Below are 14,721 nucleotides of genomic sequence, written 5' to 3'. Positions count from 1 at the left end.
TTACGTCATGTTATCCCTTCTCCTGTGACGGGGGAAGAGCTTGGTGCCTATTTCCAGTACATCGTCAATGCTTGCCCCTGGAGGTGAAATGGGAGTGGGAGACCGACATGCCTTGGAGGCTTGCATCAACTGCACAGCCCTAATCATTAAATTATTTGCTCTGTGGTTACGGCACATTAACCGCAATGGTGCTCTGGCCAGGAGGCCACATCAGATGTCTGGACACCAACATTGGCACCAACATTGCACCAACATTAAGCGTCTACGCAGCCACGGCAACCTCCACATCCCACGCGGTTGAAATTGATCCAAGAAATAGCTTGAAGAGCAGAGTTTACGCTTTGCACCCGCATATTCGGATTCTTAAGTGACATTAACGTCCCGACTTTCCAACACAAAGCCAACATGAATATCCATCAGCAGCAATGCTGCAACCGGACCATGTCGCTCCCCAGATCTTGTTTCTATAACAATCTCATTCTCGCAACGTCTCTCTCTTTCCCCGATCACCTTCATTCTGCCTCCTCCCAAGTTACAAGTTACAAGTACCGCACGAGTGCGGGGGGGTCCGTCAAAGCCGGGAGACCATGTACGTACAACCGTTGGCGGTTTGGGTCCTGCCACCTTGACCCCTCCTCATCCAGTGACCCGACGTCCGTAGAGACAGATCAGTTATCACCACCATCTCAGCATGCAAACTTAGTCCATTACCTAGACCTCATCTCCATACCTCAGCAGCATTAGTGAACCTACACCTCCTGACCAATGTCGGGGGTTTGACCGGGAATCGAACACGGAACCTTCACATACGTAAAGGCGCCACCAGACCAGACCTCTGCCTCCTCCCCATCGTCCTCTGAATACCTTCCCCCTATCGCCCTCACACAGGGTATCGTGCCAAAGGTATCGGCAAGAGATCACTGTGGAAGTGTCCATGGACTGAGTGATGCTTGCGTGCCATGGACACTGGGAGGAGTGCGTGGGCAACGCGCGGCAGGCAGGCAGGGGATTGTCCGTGGACACTGGGCACATGGCGAGAGCGGCGAAGACAGGCATTACTAGGGTAGAGGTGGAAAACCGGTGGCAGCCAGCTCCGACATACCGAGCAAGCTACGCGGCGGCGCGGCGGCGTAATGGCATGGCGCCACGGCGGCACGAGGATGCGGCGGCGTAACGGCAGGGGGATGCGGCGGCCATGGCGGGGTGAGGCGGAAATCCTGCAGACTGGCTGTTGCCCTCGGTGCCACGCGAGCGTCAACAAGGAATACATAGTTCAGGCAAGGGAGGCAAGGTTTCAGTGTTGCTCTGTTTCGCTGCGTGGTGGTTTCATTCGGTTCAACAAGTCTGACGGTGTGAAGGGCCCTCTGTGCAGTCGCTAGCAGTGTACCCGTGTGTGGGAAGGTCGACAACACGGGGCGACCCCAGTCCGGCCTGGAGGGGGCGTTTGTGGATTCAAGTCCCACCAAGACATTGAGGTGCGTGTTCGTGTATGCTCGGGGAAAGGGGGGGAGGTCAAGAGTGATACAGTGCGGCTGTGTGATAGGTAGGGTTTTAACAGCTGGTTGACATGTGGTATCGGTTGCATGGGAGGCAGGATGGTAGCTCGGGACCCGGGCTGCGAGCCGGGGCCTCAGAGGGGCTGGGTAGCTATGGATGGCTGGATGAATGAAGGGACGCGGACGAAGCGATGAAGGGAGGTGGCTGCAGTTGTGTGAAGCCAGCAGCAGCAGCAGCAGCGGAAGAGCTACCCGCCGCTGTCTACCAGGCCTCTGCCGTAAGTCCAGGTAAGTTCCGTCGGCCTGTTTTTCTCCGGCTATCATCACTACTAATCTGCCATCATAACTTAGAGCGACAGGTAAAGCGCGTGGGACGAGGCGCCCAAGTAGCTGCGCTAAGCTTGGCAAGGCTGTTGCGAGGGCCTGGTTTTTCCAGGGGTGCTAAACGTGCGTCTTGCAGGCGGAAATAAATGTCTTCTACTGTATAGAGACCTTGAAATGACATTATAAGAGAGTCTTGGCCCATGAATTCTGCTCTCTGGATTGCGTTAGGCGACGCTGTACGTTCGAACCGAATAACCGAGGTAATTCAGCGGTTGCTCCTGCAAAATAAGAAACGTTGGAGAATTTAGAAACGTTTCGGCAGCAACATCTCTGCAGAGGAGTTGCGATTGTGGATTATAAATAATACGGTTTACACAACGTACGACGTTTGTTAGCGGTAACGAGCGGTAACGGAAAAGCCACGCCAAGACTCTGCTCCTTTCGTGCTGTGTTGTGTAAGGAACATTCTTTCAGATCTAAGTTATATGTGTTTGATAGTCGTGAACGGTTAGCAAACGAGGCTGGGGTTGGACCCGGAAAGAATGAAGCCTTTTTCTCCCCCTCTTACTTACAGGGATTAAAAAGGATTAAATAGCAACCACATTAATTTAAAGGAGCAAATAACAAAGGAGCAGAACAATGGATCTTGTCGAGGCCTTCGGTGCTCGAACGACTGCACACCATGGAGGACTGGATTTTGTGGAGTGCGTGGAAAGCGTCACTTCTGGAGACCTTGTAATTGTTGATGCACCTGTGGCGATCACGAACAGCTCTGAGGCGCCCCAGCTGTTCATCGACACTGCCATACGACAGATGTCCAGGTCTGAGGAGTTCGCAAGTCGGCCATCTTGCCCATATCTAGACATCTGTAGCCCTTTGACGCCCGTGCATGCATGCAAACTTGCATGCGTGCTGATGGGACCTGCAGTATCAGTAGGGTCGTGTGGCCAGAGCGTTGTTCTTGTGGGTGAGCTGGACCTGGACGGTCAAGGAGGCCCGCCTTCCCCCCTTCCCCTCCCGCATCCGTCCCGCCCCTCCCCCATCCCTGCCTGCCACCTTCCATCCCCCCCTCCCTGCCTGTCTGCCCTCCTCCCTCCCTGCCTGCATCTCCCTTTCCCAACTGCCCATTACTTTTCTTCCTTCCTCCTCCCCCTCTATGAATCCAGAGGCCGTGGTGCAGTGACCTGCGTCACGGCCGCCAACGACGTGGTCCTGGTGGCCACTGCTAGGGGGTACCTGCTGCGATACAGCTGGGATGAAAACGGCAACGAGCAGGTCGGTTGCTTCTATACATGTATTTGCTTATGCACCCTCCTCCCACACCTCCCTGTAGCTGGTGCAAATGCAATTTCGTGTCTCTTTCGCCTCCGTTCCGCATCCCCCCCATTCCCCACAACTGGTGGGTGCAGGTGAAGGAGGTGGAGGTGGTGGGTTCCAAGCATGCGGCGGATCACCGCATCTCGGCCGTGTTCATGGACCCCGAGGCCAACCACGTGCTGGCGGCAGTGCGGGGACCTGGGGGACCTGGAGGGGGGGGAGGGGGAGGAGGTGTGAGCGCCTCGTCGTCCTCCAATGCTGCACACACCTCACAGGAGGTGTACTACCTGCACCGGTAGGGTGTGTGTGGGAAGGGGGGGAGGGAAGTGAATCTGTAGGCAGTAATAGTGGGGGAGGTGTCGGGGGTAAGCGGTGGAGAGGGGGGAATGTAAGAAGGTTTCAGTACCTCTAGTAGGTGATTAGCTGGTGCAGGAGTGGAGGAGGAGTGGTGGAGGCTGTATGGACGGGACCGGGGGTTGTAGTCCAGGTGCGTGCGTCTGGCAGAGATACTAGGGGAGAGCAGCGTATGTACCGCACCGCGGGCAGCCTCAGACACCCAGTGTCACTTCCTTTTCCTGGCACTGGAACCAGCGGCCGGTGCTGTTGGTCAACACTTCCGCCAGCTCGCCGTAGTCCGTATGTATGTACCTAGCAGCATGTGATCACTAGCGCAGGCGCGCGATGCTGGTGGCCCGGAGGGCTCCGTGCAGCTGCGAGGTGGCACCGGGGGTTCATACAGAGGTGTTCACACCGTATCGTGCGCATGGCTCGCTGCATTGGTCGGGGTGGCTCGGGTCGCGAGGGAGGGAAAAAGGGAGGGAGGGAAAGAGGGAGGGAGGGAAAGAGGGAGGGAAAGGCGATGTCTCGGCGAGGCAACTCCTGTCGTCTGGACTGCTACTGGAAAGTCACACCTTTTCAGTTGCCGCATCGGGACTTTCGTTGATCTTCAGGTGGATCTGGATCTGGATATTCTATTTTTTTGCATTTTAGTGTTGTTGCTGACCTCATTAACGTTTGCATCTGATTCGTTCTCTTACCCCTAACCCCCTCTCCCCCTGTACGATGTTTCCAGTCGCTGGCCTCGAGCCCGGGCGCTGACGGAGGTGCGCTCCTGGGGTGCCCTGACGGCCGTGGCCTGGTGCGCAAAGCAGGTACGGATGTGGCAACGTGTCGTGCCGTACATCTGTACGGCCAGTGCCTGGTGGCGCCGTGTGCTGATAGCTATGCAGGTTAAGCTAGACATCGAGTAATCTACCTACCTGTCTGTCTGTCTGTCTGATTACTGGGAAGGGGCTTTGATGGGGACAAAGCTCCCCCTCTTGTCAAGAGGAAAGAGAGCGCGGTGGCTACCAAGCCTTCAAACAACCAGCCAACCTCAGCACGCACTGCGCACACTGTGTATTTGTGTATGTGTTCAGTCCCTGCCGGTACGTGTGGCTGCACGTTTTACCAAAAGTTGAAATTAAACCACAACACTTACTCGGACTGGCCCCCGGGGTCACTCCCGCCCTCGCGGATTTGGTATAGCCCGTGTGCCGGTATGCCTGGTTGCTGGGGGTCAGATCTGTGCGGCTGCCTGGGGCCCTGATCCATTTCCTCCGCCCCTCGTCTTCACCCCCGTCCTCCGCACGCGCAACCGCCGTCCTCCCGCCTGTCGTTGCAGTAGTGTCCTCGTTTTGGGGGTGTCGTCTTCTGCTGGGGGTAGTCACCATCCGCACCGGCGAGCGGCGGGTTAGTCTCCTTAGGGTTTAGGATTTGAAAGGGCGGGGCAAGGGGAGGGGAAGGTTGCTCGTTTCTTTTCGCCCCACAAGTCCACCGGCTTCTTAACACCACCCCGCCACTCACCCATCCTAATCCGCATTCCTAGTCCAAGACCCAACGCCCGTTGTTGCTCCAGGGTGATGACACCGCCTCTGCTGCTGCTGGTGGTGGGGGAGGAGGGGGAGGACGCAAAAGTGCACCGTCCGTGGCGGGGAGTACGACAGGAGAGAACTGTACGGGGTAGGTACGGCAGACGAGGAAGGATGACAGGAATTGGGTCGGGGAAGAACGAATCGGTAGTGGGATGAGTGAGGGGTATGCTCCCATTGAATAATATCGGAGGACACGGCCGCGAAGGTGAAAATTTGAACCTCATCACATCACGCCATATTTGATCAGCGTCTCACCTCACACCGTCATCGTCTCACCTCCCTCAGTAGCGGCCCCTAGCCGCCTCCCCCCAGGCGACTTGGGATTTACTCCAAGGTTGCCCGGTATGTCCTTGTCAGTCGCCCTCCCTCTCCCCGCCCTACTCCTCCCCGCCCTACTCCTCTTCACTCGCTCCTGGTTCGTCTTCCCCCTCCCCCCCAACAGACTGTGTGTGGTTCGTCTTTCCCCAACAGACTGCTTGCTAGGGCCCGCAATGTACAAGGACCGCTGGGCCAGCAGCAGCAGCAATAGCAGTAGCAGTAGCAGTAGCAGCAACATACCGTATGACAGTGACAGCAGCAGCAGCAGCGAAAGCAAAAAGCAGTACCACCCTCATGGCCTTTTTCACAGCTCCCCACTTGTTCCAATCACCGCTGCGCGCCACTTACTGACTGTATGCACGTACACCTCGCCATCACCCGCACCGTCGCTGCAACCCAGACAACCCGCAACCCTAACAACCCCTCCCTGCAGGCCGATCCTCCTCGGCACCGAAACCGGGTCCCTCCTGGAGGTCGTACTGGACGAGCGACAGAAGCGCGAGTCATCCCCCAAGGTCCTGATAGAGGGCCACCCAGCTAAGGTGTGTATGTGTGTTATGAATTGTTACGGAGTGGGAGGCTTCTAGGCCATTTGAACACATTGTCATTTCTACGATTTACCACATCATACAGCACCATCCACCATTACCACACTGTACTACGCCATTACGAACTGGAAGTCCAAGGCGGTTGATCCAGCCTTCTAGGATCCTTCCTCATCCATTCACCCGAACATCCGCAGAGTCAGAGGGTTCAGCAATCGCCACCAATCCAGCGTGCGAATCTCGATCCATCAACTGTGATCTCAACTCCACATCTCAGCAGCTAGCCATAACCTCACGCTCCCGACAATGTCGGGGGTCTCCCCAGGAATCGAACCCAGGATCTTAGACTGTATATGTGTGTAGCGTGGGACTCCTGAGCAGCTTGCGGGAGGGCGACCGGGCTGGATAAGATGGGGAAAAGGGCCGGAGGTGGTGGAAAGTGCAGCAGAGTTGTGCAAGTGATGGCGGTACCAGGCGGGCCGTGGAGCTCCCCGGGGCCTACTAACACATACATACATACATACTTACACGTGACCTACCTTCCTACGATCCGCACTCCTCCCGCCTGATTCAGGATCGTCGTGGCGGCGGCGGCCCCGGGGCTTCCACGAGCACCGCTGCCGGCATGCCGGCGGCTACGGCACCTGCATCAACAGCCTTCACCAGCCTCTATCAAATCTCCCTCCCCGCAGGACGTAAGGCCCTCTTAGCAACCACACCATCGCATCTACGACTCTGGGTCACGCCGCTGCCCCCACCCGCAACCGCCGCCGCCGCCGCCAGCGCCATCACCCCTTGGCAAGCCCTGTTCCTCAACCACCACCCCAGCCAACACCCCAGCCACGCCGCACAGGTTCGGCCGGCGTCGCTGTCCCCCCTGCCCCCCCCGCTGGCGGTCCTGGAGGCGGTGTCCCCGTCCCCGTGCAGCCAGCTCCAGCTGTGGTGGCCTCTCGGCCAGACGGAGGGTCTTCCCAGTCGGTTCGCCTGGCTGGTGGGGGGCCTGGTGTACCATGGAGAGCTGGACTGGGAGGCAGTGCCGCCGCCGGCGGAGGAAAGGTCGGCGGCGGAGGGGATGGCGGCTACGGGCGGCGGCGGCACTGGAGGTGTGAGTGGAGGCGGCGAGGTGCTTTCGGGCGTTGCAACATTGCCGGTGGACAGCAACGGATTCGAGGGTGGGTTGTGTAGGGGGGCGATAGGGCTGGAAACTGGACCGTGGGGGAGGGTGGGGAGGGGTAAAGACGTGAATGAAAACACGCACGTGTCCGCACGCCGCCATTTTCATCATAGCTGGGAGTAAGCTTGGTGCTGCAGCTTGGGGGCCGTTGTGCGTTGCTGTGTTTGTCGCATGAGAGCATGAGGGCTTTCCGGAAGAGGGCACTCCGGGGGTTGGGTGGTGACCGGGGGGAGTGAACTGCATGTTTCCCCGCCCCCCGCCCCCTCACCCTCATCCCAAGGGGAACTTGAAGGAGGCTGGGCGAGGAGATGATGGGGAGGTGGGATTATGGAAGCAGGTTTTTCGTTGTCTCTTGTTGCTCTTCCAGCTGCGGAAACACGGGACCACACACACGGATTAAGCACCCTTTTCCCTGGGATGTAAACCATCAGGCGCCAGATGTATAGCCCCCGCCAGGTTTCGCTAGCCTCCCGCACCCCCGTCCCCACCTGCCCCATTTCCGGCGCCAGCAACCACTCGCAGCTGGTGCTGGTGTTGAAATCCATTTGTCTGTCATACAGATTGAAAACCACCCCTTCCCGCCCCTGGCCCCTTTATCTCGCAACCACCTCCCCCCAAACACAAACCTCTTCGCGCCACCCCACCCCCCCCGTACACACACATTCACCTGTGCGGCAGGCGATGGCGACGGCGGCGGCGGCGCCGCCGCCGCGGACGGCGGTAGCGCTCGCAGTTTGGTCGTTACAGAGTATCACTTGTTGCTGCTGGCCAGGGACCGGCTGAGGCTGGTCAACCGAATTAACGGTCGTACGGTGGTGGAACGGGCGTTTCGGTCGCCGCTCACCCGCAGCGTTACGGGGGAGCCGTCCCGGGAAATCGGTAAGCTGGGATTGTGATTATTGCGCGTGTGTCATGTGTCATGTTGCGCTTCGTGATGGTCTCATGTGGTTGTGTGTTCGTGTTGCCTGCGGGACGAGTAGAGTATCCATCCCCCCCGGGGGGAAGGCCCGCAGGCGAGATGGGGGGGGAGGGTATAACGGAGGGTCATACCGTGCATGGGATACTTGAATCAACCCCCCCTCCCCGATGCCTTCTCGTACTTCCCCAAGTTGGCAGCGTCCGCACCTCATTCCGCAAAGGGTGGGCTGGCGAGGCCCGCGGGCAAAGCGCGGTTTACTGTGGGGTGTGTTTTGTATCTCCCCAACCCCGCAGTTCTTTTCGTTGTTTTTTTTTGTGTGTGTTGTGTTTGAACGACACGGCCCCCCCGGTCTCTTCTTCTTCCCCCCTGTCGTCCGCCGTACCATCCCGTCCAATCCGTTTAGACGGACTTGTTCGCGACCTGGTCAGCGGTACGACGTACATGGCAGTGGACGAAGCGCTGTACGACGTAACGTTACAACATGAGGACCGGGGCATGTGGAAGGTGTACCTTGATATGCAGGTACGGGTGTTTGTCTGTCTGTATTTACATCACTGCCATCCGGTCGGATCGCCTGATGTGTTTTATCACAAACCAACACGCCTTCCCCCACAATCGCTTTAAAAAGCGAGTAGAACGCGACATTGCGCCATGTCAACGCATGGAATGATTATTGCAATCTGTGCGGCTGTATGTATGTGCGTATGTACGTCACATGCGACAGGAGGAAGGCGCCCAAACGAGCCCTCCCCCGGGCCCCCCCCCCCCCCACACACACTTCGGCGGGGAGAGGGGCGTGACGCGTGTATCGGTGGCGTGTTGATGGTCCCGAGCGTCGGCATTGAGTTTACATGTCCGTCTAGAACACATGTCGGGAATGTGCTTGACGGATTGGCAAGACAGCGGCTCATAGCCAGCCGCCAATTCACGTCCATACTGCATCGCCCCGCCACTCGCAAAGCCACTCGTGCAAATCCGCCCTAGCACCCGTACCCCGTGTGTGGACTTGGCTAACGTCTAGGTTCGCGTGTGTGTTTTCCCTGGGTTTCTCACCCCGACCTCCCCCACCCACTCGCCTCCCGGGTGCCTGTCTGCCGCGGGGCCCCCGGGTCTCCCACGCTTTGCAGGACTGGGATGCGGCACTTCGTTGCTGCTCCAGTCAGGCTCGACGAGATGAGGTGCACCGGGCTAGGGCGGAGGCGGCGCTGGCGATGGGAGATTACCGTACGGCTGGCGTACATTTCGCCAAGGTCGGCGAGGAAGGGGTCTTTCACTGGTCGGGGTGGGTCTTTAGCTGCTCGGTTAGTTGATCAGTTCCAACTGCCAACCGACACTTACAACGGCGTGCTTGCCGGGGAGGGGGAGGGGGAGGGGGAGGGGGAGGGGGGGCTTTATTGCACTCCGAAGTTCTTCTCCATCATTCAGGATAACGCGCAAACCCCGGTGCGTGAGGCAACCCTGTGGGAACAGAGTGCAGAGCAGAGGTCTTAAGAAAGGTCCAGTCAGGTCTAAAAGCGCGAACGCGGACAGCAACGGAGCTAGCTAGCACCACAAGCACATGGAACGGAGCACGTCACTGTCCTCTCACTGTCCTCTCACTATCCTCGCCGGTGCTCACCTGATCGGATCTCTGACCCTGCCGTACCTGACCTCCTGCTGTTCCGTACGGGACAGATCACCGACGGGCGGCCGGCCTTCGAGGACGTGGCCCTCCAGCTGGCGGAGTGCGGCGACCCCGGGGCGCTGCAGGCCTTCCTAGCGACACGACTGACCACGTTGGCGGCCGGACTGGGAGCCCGGGGGGGCGGCGCTGCGGGGGGCGCCGCCGCCACCCTGTTTGGTGGGGTCGGCGGCAGCGGCGGCGGCGGCGGCGGTTCCCTGGCTGGCCCCGAGCGGGCCCAATGCACCTTGGTGTCCGCCTGGCTGACGGAGCTGTACTTGGATGCCATTAATCGGGCGCTGCTGGAGGTACGACATGTGTACTGCGGCGAGAGAAGGTGTTAGGTGGGGATATATATCGTCTGGAGGGCACTCTCTCAGCATCCCTTTGTCGTGATGTTCTCGGACTTGCGTTATCTCATCGCCATCGTACAACGGACAACGGCCTGCCCCTTCCCGCTTGCGAGTGCCACCTTCCACACCAACCGCAATCCTTAAAAGCGTGGGTTAAACGGAATTTTACGCACGTGATCTAGTCTCCCAACCGCCAACCGCCAAGTACGACTGTTTAAACCGTCGCACTCCCATCGGGCCTCCCAGGCGGGTGGCGAGGCGGGTGAGTCGTACCAGTCCGCTGTCACGGCTCTGAGGACGCACCTAAGTGACTGGGTGCACGTCATGGATCCAGGTACGACAAAGCCGTTAGAGGTTGGGTAGTTGAGGGTGGTTGTGAGAAAGAAAAAATTGAGGCGTTTGGGGTTTAATTGACAGGTGTTAAGAACTTCTGAGCGGTTGGGCGGTTATCGGTTATATTTGACAGCCACTTCCCTGGCGCCCGTACTTTTAGGTGATACAGCATAGGATTGGGTATGTGTGTGTGTGTGTATGTGTGTTCCGAGCAGACGGCGTAAGCGAGTGCTCTAATGATTTACCCGGGCCCCGGAATGCGAGTCGTATACGCTCGTTCATGACCACCCACCCCCACATGCACCCGGAATTCGCAACCCCCGCAACACCAAACACCCACACTGCTTTCCCGCCCTGTTTCCCGCGCTCCCGGATGCCCCTCCTCTGCCTCTCATTGCTCTGCCTCCAAGTGGCACCCACTCACACTCTCAACCATTGTGATTAATTAGGCCAGCGGCGAATCACCTATCACCTCACACCTCACACCTCACACCTCACACCTCACACCTCACACCTCACACCTCACACCTCACACCTACCGGCACCTTCACACCGCTCCATCCAGGTGTCACCGTGTCGTTGCTGGGTAGTTATGGCCGTTTGGACGAGCTATTGCAACTGGCACAACTGCGAGGGGACCATGAGGGGCTGCTGGAGCAGCTTATGGCCAGACCCCAGCCGGGGGGTGCCGTACGGTACGGCAGGGGGTTGTTACGGGGTGTAAGCAGTTACTGGTACTCTCCGCAGGGCTAGTTCTCCAACACACAGCAGCACACCGCCTATATCCTGGCTCCCCCACGTTGCGACTCCCCTCCTGCTGGTGCTTCCTCCCCACCTCCTCCGTCTCTTCTCCGCTCCTCACGTGCCCCCTTCTGGTGCCCGGACCAGCCTTCCCCCCTTCCTCCTCCCCGTTTACTCTTCCTCCGCTTCCCCCACCCGTCTGCGCGCCTGACGGCCTGGGCCCCCGTCCCTACCTCCCCCCTCCCTACCTCCCCAGTCCCTACCTCCCCAGTCCCTACCTCCCCAGTCCCTACCTCTCCCCTCCCTCCGCTCCGTTTGTCGCTCATGTACCATGGGGGCCCCTGGCCCCCTAGGCTTTCACGGGCAGCCCCGCACGTGCGTGCGTACCTGTAACTTGTACCGGCCTCCTTCCCCCCACGCCCCTTTCCCCGCAATGGGGCTTTGCTTCCGGAACCACGGGTCGATGACTTCATCGCCTAGGGCCCACTAGGCAGTTTCCCGCTTTAGACGCCGGCAGTTCTTTTCGGATTTCCGATTTCCTTGTATATGTTTTCCCCCTTCCCTGGAGTATCCGTCTATCTCTGGTATCTGCTCCAATCGGCTGTGGGTGGGCGCCTTACCCGCTTCTCCCCCTCGGCGGCCTCTCTGTAGGTCCGCTCGGGAGTCCGCTGCGTTTTGTCCAACCCGAATACACACACACACACACACACACGCACACCAACATCAGCTGTTTCCATCATATTCGACCCCCCCCCTCACCCTCCCCTACTCCCCCGCCCAAACACACACATTCCCCCTTTCCAGGGCGCTCGCGGTGCTGCGCTCGCCCTCCGTTAGCCGGGAGCTGGTGTACAAGTTCGCTCCAGGGTTGGTGGCGGCGGCTGCGGGGGAGGCGGTAGACTTCTTTATTGCGCAGGTATGGGTGGGGGAGGGGGCCGAGGGGAGGGATGGCGGTAGTGTGGGGAGGGAGGGGAGCGGATTGCGGGAGTGCGGCCTGGAGTAGAAAACCACCTATTCAAGCAACACCCTTCGGTTCCCCTTTGGTCACCCAAGTCCCTAAAGGGAATGGTGACAACTCTTTGTTCCTCCTTCGGGGGTTGTCCCTAAAGGGAATGAAAACCGAAGGGGAGGCGTCCCCTTTGGGCTCCCCTTCTTGGTACCCACCCCGGGGGCGCCTGCGTGCGTGGTTGACTTGGGCTGGCAGCTGGCAATATCGAAAGTAACGAAATCCTGAAACCCTAAGTGTTAAACCCCCTTAACCCCCCCCCACCCCTCCAACCCCCCCGGGGTATCCGTGTACTTCTGGTATCAGCATCACGCGTCTGTGGTTCGCCTTTCCCCCTAAGCAGCGCATCATCTCGTCCCACGTGCCCCACACACACCCCCGTGTCGCAGAGACCCCCCCTGGACCCTCGCCGCCTGCTGCCCGCCTTGCTGCGGTACGGAGAACCTGACTCGCCACCAATGGCACGTCGGCACGTGCTGAGGTACGACGTACGGCAGGGTGGTACGGAGTGCCTGCTTTTATATGTTGCTGACTGTATTTGTATGTATTATGCGTTTGGGGCGCTATGGGGCAGTTGACACATATGTGACTTCAGGATGTTTGCATGTATGTATATATGTGTGTGGCAATGGTTTGTGAGGTGTGCGGTATTCATATTTTATATCGATGCGCTGATCTACGGCGTATTTCGGGTTGCCGTACTGCACCGCAGGTACGTGGAGTTCGCCATTGAGGAGCTGGGGGCCACGGACAGGTACGACATAATGTACGGCGTTGTGGTCGGCTCTCTCTCTGTGTGCGTTGACAACCTGGCCGCCCGTCGTCGTCCCCTCGTTCGTTCTCATCCGCCGTTTCGCTTCCGAGAGTGTGTGAGGGGATGAGTGCGTCGTGTCCGCCAACCAGGACAGCGCCCTCCCGGGCTCAACATGTGTGTACCCACGTGGCGTGTATGTGCGTATGTATGTGTGTATGTGTGTATGTATGTATGTATGTATGTATGTATGTATGTATGTATGTATGTATGTATGTATGTATGTATGTATGTATGTATGTATGTATGTATGTATGTATGTATGTATGTATGTATGTATGTATGTATGTATGTATGTATGTATGTATGTATGTATGTATGTATGTATGTATGTATGTATGTATGTATGTATGTATGTATGTATTTATGTGCGTATGTATGTATGTGCGTATGTATGTGTGTATGACTTAGATTACACTGTGGGCCGCGAGAGCCGGGGGCCGAAGCCGAAACACAGCGCAAGGGTCGGAGCACACTGCACAAGTCGGTTAGTCTTGTGTGCTCCCGACCCCGACTCAGACTGCCAACACTCTACGCAGCCACTCCGCAGCTACTCCATCCGGGGATGGCGCTGCATTGAATACACCACGAAGGGCTCTCAGGTCCCGCTAGAGCGAGTCCACAAGTCTCAGCTAGGGCAAAGTCAAAGGCTCTCTGAAACAACCCCCCAAAACACCACCAACGAGAAGGGGATTCGAAGGGAAAACAAACAAACAAACAAAAATTCGGTTAAGGCAGTCCCGGCAGGGGAGGGCTCCTGATATACCTAACAGGCCAACAAAAAACCTCCAAGAGAGAAAGGCTAAGAGAGCTCGACACCACAAGACGTCTTGCAACCACCTTAAAACAACTGACCTCCGCCACCTGTCCCTTCCTGGGCTGGTCCAGGGGAGAAGTAGCCATAGAAAGAAAAGGGACCACGCACAAGCCCGATCACCACTGCAGGGGCCCGGGATAGACCGGCGAAAACCACAAAAGCGATAGCGTTGCCACGACACACAGCTCCTAAACCCTCCAGAAAACCGCAGGGGGAGGATTGTAGCCCGCGCGGCGCCTCCCCCTTACCGCCACTAACCTGAACGGTTGGTCCTCCAGAAACCTATTCACCCTGTCTCGTACTGCACCGCTCTCACCCTCGTCCCTCACCAAGCAACCCAGTCCCACAGAGAAGATGTGCCTAAGTAGAATGGCCCTCCTCGGGCCACACGTCCCCCTCATCCGAGCCCCGCGACCACCTCCAGGCCTCAACCTCCCACACACCAGAAAACCTACGTCCTTTTGGCGCTCTCACCGCCATTTCCCCCCTCCCCTGTCCGAGCGACCCCACCTCCCCCCGGCTCTCCAGCACCCTACAACCTCGGAGCGGCACTAGGGAAGAAAAAGGGTTCTTCCCTGCACTACGTGACCGCCTCCATTCCCCGTCCTTCTCCTCTCCCTCTCCCGTCTCGGGGTTCCCTCTCACCTATTCCCTTGTCCTCCGACCCCCATCCCCCTCGAACTCCTATACCCCCCCCGAGCCCTGCCCTACAAACTAAGCTCAAAGCGCTCTTAGGCAATAATTTCCACCGCTTCGGCGCACCGCAGTGCGCCTTCTGAGACCGACAGGATCGGGTGGTCGGGTCCCACCCTGTCCCAGCCTCTCCGCGGGGTGCCCAGCGCCGTGAAGGAGCGCAGACGCGCCCAGAAGTCCACCACTGCCCGGGCGCAGGCCCGCTCCAAGGGGGTTGCTGCGGGTGCTGCTGGCGCCGCGCCTGCCGTTGCTGCTACCGCCCCTGTCGCCGTGTTCCGCTCCTGCGTTTGGTCCTCATCCC

The 14,721-nt window shown here is 58.5% G+C and overlaps 2 protein-coding genes across 2 annotated transcripts; both read left to right on the top strand.

Moving 5' to 3' along the window:
* Positions 1-2,459: 2,459 nt before the first annotated feature.
* Positions 2,460-4,387, top strand: VOLCADRAFT_94104 (uncharacterized protein; the record flags this gene model as incomplete). Its single annotated transcript, XM_002953327.1, has 5 exons — positions 2,460-2,787; positions 2,989-3,095; positions 3,154-3,219; positions 3,413-3,432; positions 4,210-4,387. 5 exons carry the CDS (start codon positions 2,460-2,462, stop codon positions 4,385-4,387), a joined length of 699 nt encoding a protein of 232 aa, XP_002953373.1.
* A 1,007-nt stretch (positions 4,388-5,394) lies between these two features.
* On the top strand, positions 5,395-14,471 carry VOLCADRAFT_105888 (uncharacterized protein; the record flags this gene model as incomplete). The annotated part of the gene is made up of 15 exons (XM_002953326.1): positions 5,395-5,465; positions 5,802-5,910; positions 6,488-6,608; positions 6,697-6,766; positions 6,841-7,085; positions 7,766-7,966; positions 8,410-8,528; positions 9,134-9,307; positions 9,681-9,974; positions 10,266-10,353; positions 10,918-11,047; positions 11,898-12,009; positions 12,489-12,580; positions 12,812-12,853; positions 13,430-14,471. The coding sequence occupies 15 exons, from the start codon at positions 5,395-5,397 to the stop codon at positions 13,488-13,490; spliced, it is 1,929 nt and encodes a 642-aa protein (XP_002953372.1). The 3' UTR covers positions 13,491-14,471.
* Positions 14,472-14,721: the final 250 nt, after the last annotated feature.

This window comes from Volvox carteri (assembly GCF_000143455.1).
Source record: "Volvox carteri f. nagariensis unplaced genomic scaffold VOLCAscaffold_35, whole genome shotgun sequence".
Taxonomy (NCBI): Eukaryota; Viridiplantae; Chlorophyta; class Chlorophyceae; order Chlamydomonadales; family Volvocaceae; genus Volvox; species Volvox carteri.
The sequence above is the reverse complement of the archived record's forward strand: the minus strand, read 5'-3'. Positions and strand labels throughout refer to the sequence as shown.